At 41.5% G+C, this 23,423-nt stretch overlaps 1 protein-coding gene across 1 annotated transcript; it reads right to left on the bottom strand.

Annotated features, from left to right (window-relative positions):
* Positions 1-320: 320 nt before the first annotated feature.
* Positions 321-22,644, bottom strand: LOC126408967 (uncharacterized). Its single transcript, XM_050074790.1, has 7 exons — positions 22,462-22,644; positions 18,096-19,151; positions 14,275-14,489; positions 7,408-7,617; positions 5,710-6,272; positions 5,127-5,218; positions 321-1,146 (listed from the first exon to the last, which is right to left on the bottom strand). Exons 1-7 carry the CDS (start codon positions 22,591-22,593, stop codon positions 1,054-1,056), a joined length of 2,361 nt encoding a protein of 786 aa, XP_049930747.1. The 5' UTR covers positions 22,594-22,644; the 3' UTR covers positions 321-1,053.
* Positions 22,645-23,423: the final 779 nt, after the last annotated feature.

Genomic DNA, 23,423 nt, shown 5'->3' with positions numbered 1-23,423 from the left:
GAGGGAACCGCCAGTGCTAAAATGCTGACTCATTTCCAGATTTTAGAACTTATTCCTGGGGCACTCTATGGTACTATCCAGTTAGCAGCCAGCAGTCTTTGGCCAACATGGAAACCTGGAACATCAAAACTCTTTTGATCTATATGGCTCATTATAACATTTCACTATTGCAGTGATTTTCAAAGTCTGGGTTGGTAAAATACACATAGTGTCATTTGAAAAGAACACAACATGGTATATCTTTTTTTTTTTTTTTGCATGTAGGCTACCGTCTCAAATCTTTGCTATGCATAGCTACAATATAAAAAAATGCTGTATGTTGTCTGTCATTTTAAAATAAATAGACTGAATTAATATGTGAAATTAAAATGTGACTGCCCAGAAAAAGTTTGAAAATCATTGCATTACAGTCAGTCAGTCAGTCAGTCAGTCATAAAAATCAATAAATATCAGCAGCTGTACCAGTACCATAATTCATACATATCTAGATATCAAAGTGCTGTTAATACTAAATATTAAAGGAGAATACCGCAGATTCTGACATGTGCTTCAAAGGTTTTCATAAAATCTGGGTAAATGTCAAAAACAGTGGTATTATTAAATTGTAACTTTGTATTCAATCATTATTATGACAAGCCTCCTGTGCCTTACAAGTCCACAAAAGTTATAATATACAGTACATAAAAAATGTCTAAACTGTGACATGGCTGGCAGTTCCATTGTTTCATACAGTCATACTGTTTCAGACGTCATGCAAAAGACCACTTTGACTATGAAACTTTTTAACAATTTCATAGTAGAAAGTCAAACTAGGTGAATTACCTTAATCTTTGAAACCAAGCTGACTGAAAGAAACAGTCCTTCTCTCATGGGGCATCCTTCAGACAACACATTTGTGACCCACTGGTTTCAAACCCACAGCGGTGACAAACATCAGACATCAGCTGCAGACAGACAGGACTGTGAGAGTTTTCTGGACAGAAGGATGAAGGAATAGAAGCGTAAGATTTCATTTTGGCTTTTAAATGGCTGACAGTTGAGCACTGTTGTTGCTCACTCCTTCTTCTGACTGGCTAATAGGGAGGCCTCCCATCGCTGCGCCATGGCGTTTGGTCGTCTTGACACTGAAGAGAGACAAGGGGGGAACTGGAGGGAGGGGGAAGATTCAGCTGAACCACTGGAGCCAAGATGGGTGGATAAATGAATATGGTTGGTTGGATGGATGGATGGATGGATGGATGGATGATTGATAAATGGGGAAAAAGAGAAACAGAGGATGGGATGGTTGGAGAAAATATTAGATGGATGAATGCAAGAGTGAAGGGTTAATGAAAAAATGAGTCGAATAATATAGTTGCTAAATTGTGAACTACTGGATTAAAAAATGTATCAATCCAACTGATTAACAAATCAGGAAGTTCACAATTATTAAAGGTAACAAATGAACGAATGAGTAAAGGAAGAAATCAATTATCCAACACAGAAAGTACAAAAGAACAAATTTGAAAATTTGAATATGATTTTCATGCCATGCACTGATACATGAAGAAATTCAAAACAGTGAAATACGGTTAGCTGCTGTCTAACAGGATACAATCATTATAATCATCATAAAATCATTATATACATGTTTGTATCAGGAAGGACATGACATTTTATAGTGAATGTTACGGTAAGGTAACAAAATGATTGTAAAGTTAAATGTTTTTTCAGTGGTGTACCATATGTACATTGATTAATGAATGATAATCAGTGTTGGGCAAGCTACTTGTAAAATGTACTTAGCTAAGCTACCAGTTACTCAACATCAAAATAAAGTTCCACTGACTAGATTAGGGATGCACCAATTTCGAAATTGAGGGATGATACTGATACCAATGTTGAAAATAACAATTTGGCTGGGAGCCAATACAGATGCTTTTATATTGTTATTTTTTGTTTTTGTTGTTATTTATTCCTCCTTTTGTGCCAGGGATGCAAAGAAACTGCCAAAAAGTAGTTAAGCCCTTCATTACATTACCTGTACATGAGCACAAATTCATACACATTTATGAAACAACCCTTAATATAACACGAATATTCACATGAAATACATCTTTAAAAACTGCTTCAAAAGCCATTTACTGTATATATATATCACAATACCCTCTCTAATATCTATTTTTTATTACTGTGAAAACATCAACACATTTCTATTTGAAACAACGGTGTTTAATATAGCAACACAATGGAGGATTGCGCTTTTTACCTCACGGGGTCCCCCTACAGACGAAAAACGGTATTGTCTGTTACAACTGTCGCAAAAATCTTTCTGTGCATGCATTTGTTGACAAGCCAATGATACCGATGAACTTCCTGAAGCTGGCTGTGTAATGTGTGATCATCATGTCTTCAGAACAGGTAAAGTAGCTTTATAGCATTTTGTACATACATGATTAGGCCGATTGCTTTATTTATTTATTCATTTTCAAACTCAGAAATTAGTTGCTCTCTGCATGTCAGGGCTGACCTCCTCCTCACAGCGCGCACACACACACACACACACACACACACACACACACACACACACACACACACACACAACAGAGTGAAGTCAGACAACAGCAGGGAGGCTGCAGTGCAGATGAAGGGAATATAACGTCAAAATTACTCTAGTTGACAACAACTACGCTTGTTACTGTAAGTAAGTGCAATAAAACTTCTGCCAGCCAAGCCAGTACTTTATCAATACATGTGATCAGCATGTAGGAAGCCATATTTCAATCTGCTCTGTCCGCAGTCTCTCATTCACCGCTATTATGATTTACAATCGCATTCGACACTAGCACATCGCGCTCGCGGTGCTAACAGCAAACTGTTAAAGACAAACTAAAATGAAAGCTGTCTGTATGTAGGCTAACACTTTATCTTAAAATGTACCTGAGGCAGCAGACAGTGTGTCTCCTAAGTAGAAGTTAACAGCAGTAACAGCACCAGGTCACCATCGGTTGAGCATCCCTCCTCCTCTTTCAGCTCTCGCCAGCGTGTGAAAGCCGGACCAAAATTAATCCTTGTTTGAGCTCTTGTTTTATCACTCTCCCGTTTTCTTTTCTTTTTCCCTCCGACAACACCTTCACCTTCTTCCTTTTCTTTGCCAGCCATGACAACCACGTCTAACTTCGTTCACCTTGGTTTGGCTACGCTACTCTAAAGAGAGGAGGGGGATATGACGAGAGGGGGATATGACGTATGCAGCAAAGCAGACAAATTTTGTAGTCCTTTTTGAGTCCAGGTTCCTACCTGAACCCCGAAACTGCATAGTGCCAGTGCAAGTGGAACAGACGCTCTCAAGCAATGACAGAGGTGTCATCCAACCCATTGTGAGTTGATGTACCATCACAAGGATCTTGGATATATATTTTGAGGGCTCAAAAACTCCACTGTGTTGCTTTAAAATTTCTAGTCAAAAACTACATTTTACAAGATTACACTGAAGACATTATGAGAACGTTTTAATTCAACTTCACCTAATAGTAATTTTTACTGAATAGAGCTTGAACTCATCATAATGTAACTCAATGCAACCTCCATGTGCTGTTAGTTTTGTCCACCGTCTGCTTAAAGCTAACTTTAAGTAGCACTACTGCTGCCAATATTGGCACATATTCATTGTTCACAATGTAGCATTGTCGGAGAAACAATAGGGTGCGTCCTCTGACGCGACAGTAGTAAGTTTACTGCATCTTTTCATCCCAAACGGGAAGATCTGTTTGTCACAAACATGTTTTCTATTGTCCCAGGGAGGACAGGATGCCAGCTGCTACTAGCCATCACAACACACAACAGTGAGATCACAGAGGCGATTTTCCAAACAGTCATTGTATTGTTCTTGTACCTGCTCATTAATTTAAAGGTGATAGATATAGGATTCATACTTCCCGGTCAGTAGGTGTCGCACTCACACTCGCCCGCTCTCGCTCCACTCTTCAATTATACAGGTTGCCAGGTTCGTAAACAACAGACACTTCGTAAACGACAGACACTGAAGACAGCAATGTCAAGTGAAGAGTTTTTTTGTGGTATAGTAATTAATAAATAATAATAATAAATCATGAATCCTCTCTTGTGCGCCCTGTAACACACTGTAACAATCTCCGTAAAGCATTTTTAGCTCTACTCGTCACTAATGCTAACGTAATTAGTCAATTAGGATCCTTTGTCGTGGTGGACACACGGATTCCCTGATTCAACAACGTCCTATATACACACAAAAACACGAAAGTGTTCTTGATATTAAAACGGGAAATATTTTCCTCTGTTATAATTTCCCACCAATAATAATAATAATAATAATAATAATAATAATAACATGATAGTTGGGCTGTACTAGATATTTCATATATTCAGTAGATTTACGACACTATTTGACAACTTTACAACCGGAACAATCACAGTCCCAAAAACACTGTTTCTAGAGAACTTCCTAAAATATCTAAAATTAACCATCATCCTTACTTTTTCTTAACATATTTCATCTAGGTGTAGTGTAATTACTAGTTTGGCTTTACTAGATATTAGATATATTCAGCAGATATATCTTTTAACAGCCCTGTTGCATTAGTTAGCAAACATTAGCTTACCTGTCCAGAAGGAAATCGGCAACCTCTGCGTGACAATGCCATACCTCTGCAGCTATCACAATCTGGCAACCCCCCCCCCCCCCCCCCCCCGCATGTAACCAACGTACCCAAATCAAAATATTGACATATGTTGGACCCGTGAAAATTTCTAAAACAATTATTTCTCTACTGCAATTATTTTTTTCAGGAAAATATAGACTTTAATTATACATCTTTCTAGACGTTCTATGGATATATTTTATTTATTTATTTTTTCAAATATTCGTTTTGATGAAACACCTGTACATATGACCTTTAAGACTGTGGCCATTAATCATCAAGCCCTACTTTTTAGCCTGGGCAAAACTGATGTGACACAACAGAAAAACATCGGTCACTTTCATGTTGCCTTATTTGATGATAGGCTGATTGAGAATATCGGCCAATACCGATGTTCAGACAATAAATTGGTGCATCCCTGCTGTAGATAGAGTTTGTATATAGATATACATGTGTGTGTCAGCCCACCTTGTGGTCACAAGACATACTGGATCGTTCCATTTTGCGGGTCCTGGAGGGGGATGATGGGGAGGAGACACATCTGTCTGGGACCTCTGGCACTGGAATAAAAACAAATGGAACAAAAAGAGAATTGAATCAAAGCAGTGATCATTTTAATTCAATTTGATTTTTATCCCAGACAGAAACCAGATTTTTAAGAATGTGTTTCTTATCCCACACTCTTAATCCAGTATTGATTGACAAGTGCTCTATTCAATAATGGATAAGAATGGTGAAATCACACCATCATCTGCAAACCATTTAATTATTACTGACAGTATTTTGAATCCCCAACACTAAATTTACTCAATAAGGCTTTGACTAATGACAATATGGCTTTGACTAAATGACAAATAGAAGCAGCGGTTTAGTTGGTTCAGTTTGAGTGATGCCCTGTTGATTAAAAACTCAAAGACCCCTTTTAACAAGTTTTTACAATGAATCATTTTAGCTGAACTACGACACAACAGTGATGTTTCTAGGATGTTCAACTGGTCATGAACCCATGAGTGTTCCTGAAATTTAAATAGGTGGCCATGACTTTACGTACCGTTGTAGCTGATGCTATCGTTCAGGCCTGGAGACACCAGCACAGTATCATACCTCTCTCTCCCTCTTTTCCACTCCTCCTCCCTCCTCCTCCTCCACATCTCCTCCCTCTGCTTCCTCCACTCCTCCTCCCTCTGTCTCACCAAGCGGATCTCTTGCTCCACCAGCGATTGGCTGCTGAGGGAACGTAGCTTAAAGAACGGATTGGATGAAAAAGTGCTCTCCTGCATTTCCATGGATACAGGGGCGGAGCTTAGGCAGAACTCTGAAGCACTGCGAATGATGAGATTGGAGGTTTCCACTACAATGACATTGGCGGAAGGAACTGCATCCTGGCTTGTTGGCCAATCGGAGAGGCCCCCAATTGCAGAGGAGAGTAAGCGGTTCCTGGAGGCAGAGCTGGAGCAGTCGGGCTCCAAGATAATGACATTATTGGCTGTCATTTCATGGTAGACAGATCGGGGAAGGGAGGAGGAGCAGGAAGGGGATGGGGAGATGGACAAGGTAGGGGTGCGGCAGGCTGGAGGTCTGGGTGGAGATCGTCCTGTTTGCAATGTAGAGGGTCTGAACACAGAACAATAAAAAAACAACAATCAGTTTCAACAAGTTTCATTTTGGTTCAGTTTATATGTTTCCCAGTAGAAGGACACACAGTGGAAAGGAGCTTTTTGACTTCTGATACTGCAATACTGCAATTTCATTAATGGATAACCACTGAGACCCAGCCACTGGACGTACAGACACAAAAAAGATATTGATCATGTTGTCTCAATATCAAAATGATAGAGAAAGGGCATAACTCCCAAATCGTTGGAGTATTCCTTTAACACAGGAACGTATGGCAGACACTTAGGGACGTTTCAGTGCCTTCTTAGTTCACTCTCCCCGTGTAACACAATAACTCCACAAGGTTCCTTACTCGGCATGTCACCTAATACTACAATATATGCTTCCTTTAAGCAGTATTATTAGGAAACACTCCATAAACTTTAATATTATGCAGATGACACACAATTATAACGATCAAACTATGTGAAACCAAACAGTTAGCTAAGCTTCAAGCTAACCACCAAGCTCACAACCAAGTTAACCACAGACAAATCTGAAGATATTGTACTTAGCCCCATACACCTCCAAAACAAAATTATCTAAAGTTAAGTGGTAGCTATTTTAAATGGAATTGCCCTGGCCTCAAGAACCAGTGTAAAGAATCTTGGAGTTATCTTTGAACAGGATAAGTCCTTAACAGGATCCAGAAAATGCCATAATAATAATATAATGCCCACGTATAAAAACCTCAAGCATTGACATTCAGGCACATCCCGTCTCAAAAAAATGTAAGAAAAAAAAAACGAAATTTGCAATGCATTTGTTACATCTAGGCTAGATTACTGTAAATTCTTATTATCAGACTGCCTAATTAAGACTTTAAAGACTCTACAGTTTATCCAGAATGCTGCAACACATACTGACAGGAACTAGAATATTTTTCCCGAATAAGCTTTTCTGCTCTTGCTCCTTGTAAATCCATTATTTAATTTAAAATCCCTCTCCTAAAAACGTACTAATATTTTTTGACATTAGCTGCCAAGGAGCAAACAGCAGACAGACAAAATGATTGACTAGCAGGTGAACATAGTGAAACATTTGACTGCTACAGAAAAACACTATCCTTTCCATCCTCTTTATTTGTTGTTACCTGGGTATAGTGAGGCCCTGTGAAATCCCCCCCCTCTCCCTGCGGTGCCGTTCCTCTCTCTCCAGAGTCAGTCGGATCTCTCTCTCCACAGCGCTCTCTGGCTCCTCCAGTGGGCTGCGGTATGACAAGTCATCCAGGCCTGAGTCCTCTGAAGTGGGGGACAGGGTGGAGGACAGGGGGGGCTCCCTGGGCACTGGTGGTTGCATTTCCCTTTGAGAGGACAGGAGGAAACCCATCTTAAAGGAGACCTATTATGCTTTTTTTCAGGGTCATATTGATTTAAATATGTAATATTGGGGTCTAGTGGAATAGATTTATGTGCTTTAATGTTCAAAACACACATTTTTTGTCTTGTCCAATCTGCTCTGATTGATCAGCTCACTCAGTCTGTTGTAGCTGGTGCAATGTTTAGAGCATGTATCAGAAACATCACGCCCCTTACCTTATCTGACTTCACCTCCGGAGGCTGCCGCAAAACAACAATTGAGCTATGCTAACAATGACGGCCATTCTCCCTCATCAATTTGAGTTAAGAAACACGAGCCAATAGACTCCGAAGCACCTTTGAAACAAAGATTGGAGCAAGACATTTCACAGTGGGAAGTTTTTATTTTGTAGCCGTCTTCTATTTCAGTTGTAACATGATGACTGTAACTTATCTGACCTTATGGTAACAACTGTATGTCTGTCCTCTGACTGAATGAAGTTAAAAACATCTGCTGCAGAGTACAAAAGGTTTCTAACAATATAGTCAGTTACTACATAACGTGGAAAAACCAACAGCAGCACTCACCAGTTATATGCAGTGGTGTAAAGCATAACTCCTTTTTTTTATCTAAGCAGGCTTATCTATGATCAGACTAATATAGCTTGTGTTAGGTAATAATACCAAAGTTATTAAAAATTCTGCTCCTAACACATTTCTCGTTAAACAACAAAAGTTTTAACCCGTGAATTCATCAACTTTACCACAGCAGATTGAGATTCCAGATTCCTGTATTATACAAAAACAAATGAATAGAAATAACTAGTACATTCAGATGTCTTAGATGTAATCTCTACTGAAACCATTCTACTAAAATGTAGCTGCAATTTATGTATTTATGTATGTAGTTAACCTGTTAACTTAGGTTCGGGAGCAGAACCACGCCTCAACCACACCTCTAATCACCTGCCAAGCCTACTTATGCCGGGTCAACCCATCCTACCCTGTTTGTCTTAAGATTTCTCGAGCTCAGACAGACCGCGCGTCTCGCTTAAACGCTTCATAGAGAAAACTTCCATTCAAACAAAGACACAACGTAAAGATTGTCTAACGTTACCTACCATGGATCCGGTACTGCAGATCTACCCGACCAATTCAGGCGGCGATCCGTTCGACGTTCTGTTCCACAGACTCGCAGCAGCGACCAGACCGCAGCCAAACACACCGGCGTAGTCACTTGCATTCAGTGATCAGCGTACCTCAGTCCCGGCGTCTACATTCAAGCTCTGCCAACGAGATCTCTCCGACTCCGACTCAGACCACGGGGGTCCGCAGATCTCAGGCCTCCTCTCCTCCTTCAGCGAGGACCAGACAGCGCGGGCACGGGTGTAGGAGCCAGCTCCAACCCTCTCCTCATCGGCAGCTGACCCCATCGCCTAGGCTTCCAGCTCCCGGCTCTTCACCACGGCGCACCCGCGGTGCGCCCTCATCTGCAAGTCGGCAGTCTCCACGTCCTCAAACTGAGCTCAATATCAGAGACTGGACCGCCACTCGCCTCCAACGTTTCCTGCGGAGTGAGGGCATCCCATTTCACTGCAACGCCAACAAAGCCACACTTTTTCAGCTGTATTAAGCCTCTATCAATGCAGCAACAGACTCCATACCTCACGCTCTTCCGGCTTCCTCACCCGTGCCACCAACTGCCGGTGTCGTCAGGCGTGACGTCACAGGGCCGTCGCTGCCTCAGCCACAGCCTGCATCATCAGCCCCCTCTGGTGGGGGCCAGGTTGTATGTCCCCCTGTGCCTGCTCCCTCTGTTCCTGAATTCCTATCAGATGATTTCAGCTTTCTTTTCATCCCTGTCTTCACAGGCTTCACAAAATCCCTGTGCACATACATCCTTTCATCCCATCATCCCTTCCCCTACCCTTCCTTCAGCCGTTCCCAGAAACACGGCTTCTGCTCCTCTTTTTTTCTGCAATAGCCAACGCAGCAGCAGGAGAGCCTCAGTCAGCAACTCAAGGGGTCCCACCACAGGCTAACCAACTCGGTGATCTCCAGCCTCCTCCTTCACTTCCAACTTCCACCTCCTGCATGTCTGTTCCTTCTGCGGCGGTGCGCATGCCAGGAGCACCTGCCCCCACAATCCAACCACAGCTGCAGACCAACTTGTACAGCACCTCAGCACCCCCCGTTCCGGTAAATGTCCTTGCCACTGCTCTACAAAACCATCCTGATAGACAGCTTGTTCATTTTCTCATAGATGGCTTCACACATGGTTTTCATCCCGGTATGGCAGTTCTCCCTGACATTTCCCACGTCTGTCACAACCTCCAGTCTGCTCTTGCAGAACCTCACACTGTTGACACCCTGTTGGCTAAAGAGGTTAAAGACGGATTCATGATAGGCCCGTTCGATATTCCTCCTTTTCCACTGTTCCGCATCAGCCCAATAGGTGTTGCCACTCGCAAATACTCTGGACAAAAGAGGCTAATTATGGACCTGTCTTCCCCACACGGCTCACACATTCCAAGCATCAACAGTGTCATTCCCAGTCCGGATTTCTCCATGCAATATGCAACCATCGACCATGCCATCACCCTCATTCAGCTAGCAGGACGTGGAGCTTGGCTTTCTAAAGCAGACATCACCAGCGCATTCAAAGTTTTGCCCATTCATCCTGACTTCTGGGTTTTTTTTGGCGTTTGCTGGAAGGGGGCATATTATTTTTCTGTGTGCCTTACCTTTGGCTGCAAAAGCAGTCCTAAGATCTTCAATTCTCTTTCAGAAGCCCTATGCTGGATCCTTACTAACAACCACAAGCTCCCTTACATTCTCCACGATTTTCTCGTCGTCACTCCACCATCCTCGCCACGGGCTCAATACGCTCACTAATGCTTTCTCTGAACTCGGCGTCCCACTTTCCGAGGAGAAAACATCAGGACCTGGCACTTCCATTGAGTTCCTAGGCATCACCCTGGACTCAATTTCCTTCCAAGCATCCCTGCCCTTGGAGAAAATACAGCGCATCTCTCTGCTTCTGTTAAACTACCTCCTAGCAGACAGATGCACCAAACGCCAGCTGTTAGCCCTCCTTGGCCATCTCAATTATGCCATCCGCATAATCCCTCAAGCTAAATCCTTCTTGTCCATCCTTTTGTCTAAGGCTGTTGCCATTCCCTCTCTCCACGATAGGGTCATTCTAGACAATGCCTGCAAAATGAAAAGGAATATGTGGCTACATTTCCTATCTTCTTGGAATGGCATTTCCTTCTTCTACGACGACTTCATCACCCAGCCTGAGGACATTCAACTTTTCACAGACGCGGCTCCCTCCACAGGTTTTGGCGGCTACTATGGAGGGAGATGGTTAGTCTCCGCTTGGCCCCCAAAGTTCGAATCCCTTGACTCAGAGTCCCGCTCTCCTTACTCTGCGCTTCACGAGCTGTATCCCATCATAATAGCTGCCATTCTTTGGGGGCATGAATGGTCTAGGAAGTCCATACTTATCCACTCCGATAACACCGCAGTTGTAGAGATCCTGAACAAAGGTCGATCTTGTTCTTTAGCCATCATGCATTCCTGCGCAGACTCACCTTATTCTCAGCTCAACATCAGTTCATCCTCCAGGCAGCCCACGTTCCCGTTCAACACAACAACATTGCTGACTCATTGTCTCGCTTCTCGTTCCAGAAATTCAGACATTTGGCCCCAGAATCGGATCTCCACCCCACACCTATCCCACCATTTTCAGCCACAATATTCAACTAGCTCCACAGCTGTCAAACCTCTCTCACACTTCACAAGAAGCCATCCTTAACAGTCTCGCCCCAAGCACACTCTCAGCCTACCTAAGTGGCTGGAATTGCTTCAAGGCATATCACTCCACCTACCGGCTGCCTTTTCCCTCTCTGGACGTCATGTCCATCTGCAATTTCATCACCCATGCTCATTCCATCCAAAAAATACGGTCCTCCACCATCCAGACCTACTTAGCAGGAATCAACTTCTACATCAAACTAGTCACTGGCTTCCATTGTCCTTCAACCTCCCATTCTCACGTTACTATGTTAATAAAAGGCCTGTGTTAACAGGAACCGGCTGCCCCAGCTAGGCGCTTGCCACTCACTTCAGACCTTCTCAGCCTCTGCATTCGTTCCCTTCGTTCAGGCTACATATATCCTATGGTTGCCCTAACCCTAGAATCCATGTTTCTGCTGGCTTTTTTGGATTCCTGAGGTGCTCTGAATTTGCCCCGACTTCATCTGTCTATAATCCTTCTCATTACCCCAGTCTATCTGACATAACCATCCACGCTGCTGACTCACTCATATTCACAATCCGAAGGAGCAAAACAGATCAGTTGGGAGTTTCTTTCCCTATCTAGTTATTCCGCCTCGAATCCTACCTCAGCCCATACTCCCCACTGACCAAATACATCAGCTCCAGGTATGCTGCTAAGGCATCACCTCAACACCCACACTTTCTCACTGAAACAGGAAAAATGGCCAATCGATTCTGGTTCCAGAAACACTTACACCAAGTCCTACGCATTTCAGGCGTATCTCCAGAACTCTATTCTAGCCACTCCTTCCGCATCAGCGCAGCATCCACAGCAGCCAGACTAGGCATCTCAGACCAAACCATTCAGGTCCTAGGCTGCTGGTCATCCCAAGCATATCGCTCCTACATCCGCGACAATCTTAACGATCTCCGTCAAGCTCATGTTCAAATCAGTTCAATTTAAATCTGACTCTTTTGGGGGCCAGTGATCAGCTCGGGTGGATATATATGCCTGAGACGGAACCCCCGCACTGAGTCTCCCTCCGCCCGGTCTTCAATACATCTCCCCCAACCAGCCTAACAGATGACATCTTCCCTCTACCTCACCCACATCCATTCATCTATTCTCAACATTCAATAACTCCTGTATTCCATTAAACCCATAAACGACATATTGTTGTGGCGTGGTTCGTGCTAGTGAAAATCTACAATATGTACAATGTACAAACTGATCATCATTTGTTTAACTGCCATAAATATTATTTATGTCATTATTTGATATGTTTTGTTTACATACATTATTTAAATGATTTATTTTCCTGAATTTCGATTTTGTTTTGTATCAGGACTGCAGAGGTACTGGGTGTGTATTGTGTTGCGCAGGGGACGCTTTTGGGTGTTGCGCATAATGTTTACATGAGGTGCAGAACAGGTACAGAGATGCTGCAGTTGTAATCTCCTCCAAGAAGGAGTTGAGAGTGGAGAAAGTCAAGAGTATAAAGTAACATTTCATTATTGGACAAAAGAAGAAGTAACTTTTATTGCCGTTTTTGAAGATTTTATTTTTATATTTTTGCTCAAGTGGACTCATTCCCTCTCGGTTGTGTGCAGCCAGCGAGGTATGTTTTATTTTGGGATTTACTGTATGTTCATTGTGCATTTTTACTGTCATGTTTCTACAGCTTGTAAGTGATATTAATATGTTGTCATCTGTAAATTGTCATATATTTGAACAGTTTGATGGTGGATTTGATGACAGTGATGAAGGGCGGAGAAAAGAGAATAAATCCATCAGTAACTGAAAACCCATGGTGTCGTCTAATTCCTGGAGGGAGTGATAATTTGAAAAGCTCAACATCTCTCTATTTATGATTTCAATAACTTTGACACCACAAGTAACTAATCTGAGACAACTAGGATTTGTACCCAGGTTCATTGTAAACTCCGACTTATCATTTTCACTGTTAAGAAGCTGAAAAATAACTTAATTAAAGCCTGAATTCTTTTCAGTCTGCAACATTTTAGTCTGGAAGTATAAACTTATAAACTCCTCTCAGAGAGTTGGTGATTAAAACTAAACTTTAAGCTGTCAGAGAAAACTGACCTGTGTTCAGACTGTTTACTTTCATCACAGCTACACTTACAGATAACTGCACCTCCTACCTGCCTATCAAGCAGCATCAAACCATTAACCTTCTCCAGTCCCGGACTGAGTGGAGTCCTGCGGAGATCAGATGAGAATCTGGCAGTTGGTGGCTGCTTGCTCCACTGCCATTCAGCTGCTCGCAAATCATCCTGGCACCGACTAATTACTGGAGTAATTAGTCGGTGTGTGAGCTTGCACGCGAGACCAGTGAAAGCACGTGAACACACATGAACACAGTGCTGATGTCTCACGGTCTCGTGCAAGCGCACACACGTGAGCGCGGTCTACAGAGAGGCAGTTAGAGCTACAGGCTACAATGAGGCTAAAAACAGAGTTTAAATGGCGTTTTTCCAAACAACTTTTTATGTCGCAGCTTCAGGACACTTGGATCACTACGGACGAGCAGTATGGAGATATTCTGTTGTTTCAATTATGTGTTTTTTGGACGTTTTAATCTGGGGCGCCCAGCCTCCATTAGGTGGAGTTTTGGTGCTAGCCCCATCTCCGCAAGGGATGTGAGGACTCTAAAACTTCACCTGAGCCTCCCTCGGCATATGGCTGAGTATGGCTGAATTTTCATTTTTGGGTGCACTATCCTTTTAAGCAATTGTTTAAACAGTTGTCAGATATTTTTCGCTAATCAGTTAACTGCTTAATTAACCAGTTGTTTCAGCTCTACAGCATATTCTCTGATAAGACAGTCAATAACCTACCTCCATTTCCTATTTCCTACCTGTGTTTGAGTCGGGGGCTGCGAGTGGGGGGGTACAGTGCAGTGTGGGTTCCCTGGAAACTCCCCTGAGCTCTGAGCCCTGGTTTGGGAATTGGCTGACCTTTGACCTCCTCCTCCATTTTCCTCCACTGCTGGCGGGCCAACAGAAAGTCCACATGCTCAGTGGAGACATTTTCACTGTGGGTCTCTTGTTGGACACAGAAATCTACAGGAACCTGACAGGATAATGAGGTTCAGGATTAGGTTAATAAACATATAGGTGATCGAAACTTTGAATGGACATTTAAGGGGTCCCACCATAGAAAAATGTTGACATATGTACATTAAAATGGAGACTGAATTCTTTTTTGTGATCAATTTTTTATTGGCCATTTTTTCCTTTTTTAAAAACAAAAAAAACCCCACAAGATAACAAACATTAATACAAGACACAAAAACAATATGAATACATCAATGACAAAGAACCACAAGAACCACAAAAACTTATATTAGCATACATACACACATACTAACACACACACACACACACACACAGGACCCATAACCACCCCTGCAAAGATCGAAACAATCAATCTGCTCAATCAGATACAAAGAATAACTAATGAAGAGAATCAAAAAAATGACCTTTAAAATAGGCCAACACCAAATTCAACATTCATTTGAAATTGAACACATCACACTTCTGCAGGTTCAGAGACTGAATTCATACATTGGAGGATTCACATATTGCGATGATGCTGTCTGACAGACAGAATTTTGCCAAGATTTGCATAATAAAAAAAAACACATTTCAATGTGCTATCTGATACCCCCACCCCCCGCAGGTATTGTGAAATGGTTTAGTCCATCTGACAGAAAGGGTCAGGTGTGTGATACACAGAAATCACAAGCGCTGTTAATGTAAACATGTGAGATGGACTGCAGTCTGACTAGCAAAGTCAGAATGCCTCACCAAAAAATCAGGGACTCCTAAAAAAAGCCAGAAAAGAAAAAACAAGACAATGAAAGAACCAGAGAACAATGGACAAATGTTTGTGAAAAAAACAAAAAATGTGAGGAAGCAGCAGGTATGACAAGCAGAGCTGATGGTGAGAAGTGAGGCAGACTAATGTTGGCAAATACAATCTGCCGTATAAGGTTCAGTTTTAAAGCTACAGTGAAAACACTGGTATCATAACAAACTAGAGGACTTGAGGCATCCATTGGGACCAACCATGTTATCATATCTTGTTGAAAATAAGTTCAAATAACACTCCAGATATGCTAAATTTTGGTGAGGGAAAAGGGAATATTTTTTAAAAAAAAATGGTGTATTTAAATATTTCTGCATACTGGAGTCCCTAACCAGTCTTGAAATTGCATAAATTGGGTTTGATTGAAAAACTGAGAGTTGACAACCATATATTCTTTACACTGTTTCAGTTCAGCACACAATTTAACAAATATTTGATTTAAGTAGCCCTCAAGATAGAATAAATGAATGAAGAAAAAATATTAGGGCTGTTTTTTCACTCATGATTTGATCTTATGATTTAATACCTTGCAGTAATTTCTTCAGTCGGTGTCTGATTTGAATTTTCTATGATCATTCTTGGAGGGCATTTTTTTCAGCCCAGGACACACATGTGACTACCTCTACTTTTCAAAATATAAGGTCTTAACACAGAGTGGATAAAAAAATACATGTTGAAATATAATTAATTTGATTATATTCACAGGAAGTATACATTTTGCATAGTGGTATGTATGGTGATTTTGCACCCAACCCCACTGTGATGAGTGTGAATGAGGGGCCCACTACAGAAAATGTTGTCCCTCTGCCCATATTTCCTAAAAGCTGGCCTGCTGTCGGGAAAACATTGGCTAGTGCACAGCAGTCAGCATGGGTTACATGCTGTAAAAAATAATTTACTAATCCACCCAGCACCTCTGTGCAGCACCACTGGCTATGGCAGGTACAGTCAGAGAGACAGAAGGTTTCGATACAGGTCATTGTTCAGTGGTACCATACCTGTTCACTTCACTTCGATGTCAAGACTTAGGAAAGCTGAGTCAGTGCATCTGGTTGTTTTGAATGTTTAAGACATCAGTCCAGTATTCTTGCAATCTCTTGCATGTGTAGAATATATGTGTATGATCTGCATTGTTAACCCCACAATCCCTCCAACAATTGGTATTGGCTTGTGCATACTTCAGAGATATTTGTGGTGTTATAAAATATCTTAAATTCATCTTCCATGCATATTCCTGCCAATAAGGGGATCTTGTATGAGCTACAATGTCTTTAAAGCTTTGCTTCCATTCATTGTCAGAGATTTTTATTTTCAACTCCTTCTCCCAATTCTCTTTGATACCATTCAAGTCTTTAATCTCCTTGTCTTGTAATATTTGGTAAAGTTGTCCAGTAATCTAATTCTAATTCTAACTTGCAAGTACCTGTAAAAGTGATTACTTGGGAGTTGATATGTTTTTGCTACATTGTCAAATGACTCAATTCCTTTCTCACAGTACATTTGACAATACATTGTGAGGCCTCTGTTGCCCCATATTTTGAAAGCATCATCTAACTTGCTTGGTATAAAGGATGGGTCTTCTTGTATTTCTCTCAGGCAAATTAGATCTCTGTCTTTAACATCTGTTATTTTAAATAATCTTCTCCAGGTCTTGACTGTATTTTTTAAGTGTGAAGCAATTTGCTTTCATCTGACTTGAAGAAATCAGTCTATGTAATGATCCCACCAATTTACTCTCTAGTGTTTTCCATTTGGGGGTAATTTCTTTATCAGTCATTATTAAAATTGATTTTGCTTGTGCAGCGTAAAAATAGTTAGTTAGTTTGGGTAGGGCAAGTCCCCCTTAATTTCTTTTTTGCTGTATAATTGTCAGCCTAACTCTTGGTCGCTTTCCATCCCATACAAAGTTTTCTCAACAAGTTCTCCCAGTATTTGAAAGAAGCCCGTGTAATATGCAAGGGTAGATTCTGGAACAAAAATAGAAAACGTGGTAAAACATTCATTTTAAATGAACTAATTTTTTCCAGTAGTGTTAATGGTAGATATTTCCACCTGTGTATGTCTTGTTTTATTGACTTTTCTAATTTCCCGTAGTTGCAATGATATAGATTATCCAGGTTGTTTGGAATAGTCACTCCCAGATATCTCACTTCATCTTGGTCCCATCTGAATTCAAACTGTTTTTTAATGTGATCGTCTAACTTATATGGCTTCTGTTTTGTTCAAATTCAACTTATAACCTAATAAAGCGCTATATTCTGTGATTTCGGTTAACAACTCTGATAAAGAGTTGTAAATATCTGTTATATACATAACTATATCATCAGCATACAGTGCAATTTTCTGTTCTTCCTCTATTATGGTAAGTCCTCTTATCTCTATATTCTGTATTGTACTCTCAGCTAAGGGTTCTATACATAAAACAAAAAAGTTGTGGTGACAGGGGGTCCCCTTGTTTGGTTCCCCTTCCTATAGTCAGTGTGTCAGATAAAGTCCCATTTGCTCTTACTCTTGCTGTTGGTTCTTTGTATATTCCTTTTATTAGATTAATGAAAGTCTGACTTTGGTCAGGAAAGGCCATGACACCCTGTCGAATGCCTTTTCCGCATCCAACATTAGGGTCAGCATTGGTGTCTTAGTTGCATAATCTTAATGCATAACATTGATATCTAACTTCTCATCTCATTGTTGGAAAGAGTATGTAATAATCGGTGTATGTGCAAACTTCTTGTGTGGGGAGGATACATTTGAGACTTCTTGGAACCAAAGTTAATGCTCAGTGTTACATAAAAAGAGGGAAAATCCTACCTTCCTGTCGGGGTCTGTGGAGCTGGCTGTGGAGCTGACAGAAGGAGATCGCAGGAAAAGATCTCTCCTTGATCTCATTTGTTCCTCATCATCATCCCTGCCTCTTCTCCCATCTAGCTCCTCCTGTCCAGTCTCTACTTCTGCCTTATCCTTTTGTACCCCTCTCTCCTCATCGTCCACACCTCTCTCCTCTTCCTTGCTCTCTCCATCACAGACGCTATTCTGAATCCCGCCACCTGCTTCTTCCTGGTTAGTGACATCACAGGATGTGAAGGCTGCCCATTGATCCTCCCCTGCCTCGCTGTCCGAGTACACAATAGCCAATTCAGCTTGAAGACAGTCACTAAGGTGACTGTCGCTAAGATCATCTCTGTTGCTGAGGTCGTGACCCCGGGTCTCATGTGCCACGGCTGCTGCAGGTTGCTCCGAAGGATCTGAGGTGACAGTCGGGGGCTCTGATGATGAAGGACACACTGAGCTATCAGAGATGAAGAGGAGCTCTGACAGAGTATCATCTTTCATCTCTCCGGCTGTCTCTCCAATCCATCCATTCTCTTCTTTTGTTTCTCCTCTTCCTCCTTCATCCTTCTCTGTTTCTCCACTGCCTTCTTCTTTTCTTTCTGTTTCTCCTCTTTCTCCATCTTCTTCTCCCTCTCCTCCTTTGTCAGTGGTGTGTCCTCCTTCACTTTTGTCTTCTTCACCCCTTCCCTTCTTCTCTCCTATCTCAAAAACAAGATAGTCACACTCATCTCCATCTCTTTTTCCATTGTCTTTCTCTGCAGCCTCATCTTCCTCCTGCTTGTCCCCGATTGGCTGCTGCACCCCAAGAACCTCTGGGTAATGGAGCTCCTCCACTTCCTGACTGTGCCAGCTGACCAAGTTTTCTCTCTCCATGTCTGTTAGTGGTGGCGATGAACTGATTTCCATGGCAACTGGATCTGTTGGCTGTATAGGAGTGGGAGAGTCGTTGACAGGGTTATTGTTTCCAGAGCTGCTGTTCTCGTGGTTGACGTCCGTTAGCTCAGCTGTGGCCCTCCTTAGCCCCGCTGTTGCTCTCTGTGGACACAAACACTTAATTATTTAACCTATATTATACCTATAACCTTATAATTATAACCTGATAACTTCATTCTAGCCTGAATATTAAAACATTCTGAATATTTTGGTTTTTATTTATACAATATTTGTATGGAAGTCCATTTCTGCCAAAAAAAGTTTTGTTTTTAAAAGATGAAATGTTCAATATGTTCTCATCCAAACTCCTCAAATACTGCCACTTTGTCAGTGGCCTTTCACATCTAAATATTACTCACTAGGTAGCCTCCTGCGTATGCTGTTTATGTTCTGGACAACGTGTCAATTTATGCTTGTTACATACATTGTGCATTCTCAAAATTCACTTCTGTTTTCACAGTATTCTGAGACAAGTCAAAATGGTAAGATCCTAAATCAAAGCTATGAAATAGTAAGTCAAAATTTTGAGGTAAACTCAAACTCAACTCAGTTGTGACTTTTTCAGCCAATATCATAAGACCTCGTGTTCAGCAGGATGTGTGGGACCCCTCAGAGTTACTGCAGGAGGGCATCCAAGTTATTGTTTGATCATTTTTTTAAGGGTTTTTTTTTCTTTTAAAATTAAACTACGTCTGAGAATACACATTAATGTGAACCCAACATGTTTTGCCTTTTGCAATAGCCTATCTTTGTGAAAGTGGAGCTTCCTTCCTCACCGACCTGAAAAGCAAACCCAGGTCAAGACTGAGGCCTGACAATCTCCATCTGCTTGGTTCAATGTGCTATACAATTTTATAGTATATATGTAGTAGGGGTCCCTGCCCCATGTCTCTTTCAACTAAGGGGTCTTTGGCCCGAAAAACAATGAAGATCCCTGTTGGAAGATACTTTTATAGTTGAGGCTTCCCAAATAATTCTGAGGTCAAAATGTCCAAAATATTGACATTGTAACTTACAGTCTTGATGTACCTTACAATGTTTATTACACACTCTGTTTTATCTGGTCTCATATCACAGTTGCAATATCTGTCAAAATAATTGAAATATGATTTTATTTCATTTTATTTTTTTGCATATTGTGCAACCCTATTTTTGTTGTAATTTAGACTCAGAGTCTTTTTGCGGCAGAAATAGGCTTCCATAAATCAATTTATAAACATGCAAATGTTAACACAGATTGTCTTATTAAGCTTCTCTCTGCCACATATTGACAAAATAATGATTCAGCCTGACAAATTTGTAATCTACTACAATGCTTTGTGTGGACAACAAATGGAATTTGTTTGTATCATATGGAAAAGTGAAGGAATAACAATGACTTTTTTAAACTTACATCCATGGACCCCTGACACACATAAAGTTATATGCACTTCTAGACACACTCAACCAAGTCACATATTTCCAAACCCGTAGGCTACACACACAGTAGATTATAGAACTGTATACACCCTGTAAATGTGTGATGTGCTAAACTCAAGCCTTCATATTGTTACCATGGTGGCAATGCGTTGGCTGTGAGTGGGTTAGCAGATTATTATGGTCTGTCATTCCAGGCATGTGCTGGTGACAGATGAGAAGTGTTGCTATGGTAACACTAAGTATAGCTGCAGAGGCAGGCAAGCTGCTAAAGTCAGTTCTCTTTGACTTAAGTCACAGTGTGGAGAAAGATCAAATTAATTGCATATTATTCAGCAAAAAATTTGATGACATTTTCCATATTCTTCCTGAGCTGGGTGATAGTTATACTGATGAGATAGTAGATGTAGGCCTATAGAAGTTTAACAGCCAAAAAATGAAATAACAACATTCCTATTAATACTTTCTAACCCATAAATAAATATTAACAAACACTCACAAACACATATCTAAAATGAATCCTGAACACAGCCCAGCTTCAGAGGACTAAATTCAATCATTTATGAAAATTAGTAATGCCTCTACAACAGTAACACATGCTCGTTTCGTATAATAACAATGACCACTGGAACTCCAGCTCTCAGTTAAGTGTGATCTGGCACGGCTCAAGAGACTTTTTCTCTAAACAAGCATTATTTTATTTACATCACACAGCCAGAGATTGACAGTCCTCTTCATCATTCAATCATGTGTGTTTCCTGTGACCCTTTCTATGATGAAAGCACCAGTCACTGGTGTAAGCTTTTGGTTGAATTTTGAATCTGAAAAAAATTACATCTCGTGACATTGTCAAGTTTGTTCTAAATGACCAGACAAGACAAATGAAACATGCCATGCAGTAGAAGAATCAAGATTTGCGATGCCAAAAAATCGTTATACCAAGACAACAAATAAGGTTCTTTGCTCCTCTGTTCCAAAAAGATTCATATGTTTTATCTATCACCAGGATGACATAGTTTATCAGTGTTTTTGAAGAAGAGATGATTCTTATGAGTGTTTTCTGCTCTCCCACATACATGGTTGAGGTTAGGTTAGGTTAGGTTAGGTTAGAACAACTTACAACTTTGTTATAGTTCCTAAATGATTAATGGACAGTACATAGATGCTTCTGCTGTTAGTCAATCATTTCAGAACATATGGGGGAAGGATTGAAGAGTTATTAGTTGCAATGCAGCTCTCTCAGCTCTAATCCATGCTTCTGATCACTGTCTGCCTGGATGTGAAACAGTGACCTTTTGGATCATTGCTATCTAACCTGCTATCTAACTTCCTTTTGAACTTGAGATTTAAAAAAAAAAAAAAAAAGAAGCCATAATTACTTTGCCTGTAAAGTGAATTAACTTTCAGGCTCAAACCTCAGTTTACCCGCTACCAACAGCTGGAGACAGCCTCATCAACACCATTTAATCAGACACCTCTGTGTATGTGTGTGTGTGTGTGTGTGTGTGTGTGTGTGTGTGTGTGTGTGTGTGGGGGGGGGGGAGGATTACAGAGCAGCTTTAGGCATCATGTGAATAATTTGAAGATGAGGATTCCATTCTATTCTATTTTGTGGTGTTGTATTCAATCATGTGTTCCATTTTGTTCTGTTTTACTCTATTCTATTCTTTGTCATCCAGTGTGGTTACATTCTGATGATAATATTCTGCTACAATATTCGTTTCTGCCAAGTGTGTTGCATAAGACAGCATCCTAAAATCAGGCAAAGCACCAAAATCGTGACAGATAATCGCACATACAGAAGCCAAGAAAACCGGGCTTTGATGGTAGCTCCAGCTCAGCCAAAGCCTCGCGCATACACCTCACGCATAGGCTACATTGTGGCCGCCAAAAACGTCCCCAAATCTCCACCGCATGACATAAACCCCGGGAAGCGTGTTGTTGTTTATTATAAAGACGTCGTTGACGTGTGTCGCTGATCTGTTCATTTACCTACCAACAGCTTCCAGCACAGCAACCAAAACGAGATCATCTCCAGGCGGCCGCGGCGCGCGCATTCCTCTCCACCTCTCCCCAACGGCAGCGCGAGCAGCCAGGCGGCCACCCGCTGGCTCGAGGAGGGACGCATACAAGCTGAAGGCGCGTCTATGTGTGTGTGGTGGAGAGAGGTAGAGAGTGAGAGGAGAGAGGAGCGGAGAGAGAGGAACAGGGGGAGAGAGAGAGGAAGGATATATCGACCTGGGCTATTATGTTGCCGGTGAATTAGAGCAGAAGAGATAAATCTGTATTGGCAGAATATTGTTCATCTCTCTCTCTCTCTCTCTCTCTCTCCCTCTCTCTCTCTCTCCTGTATCGCTGGCTCTGTCTCTCTCTGTCATCCCTCTACCGCTGCACGCGCATGCTGCATCCAGCCGTTCCGCCCTCCAGGCTCCAACACTGTAAAAGATAGCCATCTTAACAAGTAGGCTAGGCCTGTAGGGATGTCATGTTCATCAAATTCACGTTTGACTTGTGACCTTAGGGTGGAGGACATGATTGGTGATTACACTTTTCACAGCCTACAACAAATTAAACAGGCAGTGTTTGAGAATATTTCTTCCATTTCAACAACATGAAAACATAGCAGTTGCACACATCCAAAAACCGCTTAAGGCGCGTTTCAAGTATTACACTTAGGCTACATGCTTCCACACCTGCTGTTTTCTGTTGAGATGGTGGTACCCGGGGTTTGTAAAGTCATGTAGCTCTGGGTATCCAGCAGCCACTACCACCAGTTTCTCCTCCATTGTTTGCCAACATTGTTGTTGTGACCACCACAGAAAGTCTGCCTCTCAAATCATCCTATTTTTTTCAACTTGAGGAGTTCAGAGTGCTCCGGCAAAAACAATTACAAAAAATAGATACAAAATATATACAAATGAGTGAGATAAATCAATGTATGTAAAGAAAAACACACGT

The sequence above is a fragment of the Epinephelus moara genome, chromosome 21 (assembly GCF_006386435.1).
Source record: "Epinephelus moara isolate mb chromosome 21, YSFRI_EMoa_1.0, whole genome shotgun sequence".
NCBI classification, from domain to species: domain Eukaryota; kingdom Metazoa; phylum Chordata; class Actinopteri; order Perciformes; family Serranidae; genus Epinephelus; species Epinephelus moara.
This window is presented reverse-complemented; position numbering and strand designations above follow the sequence as displayed.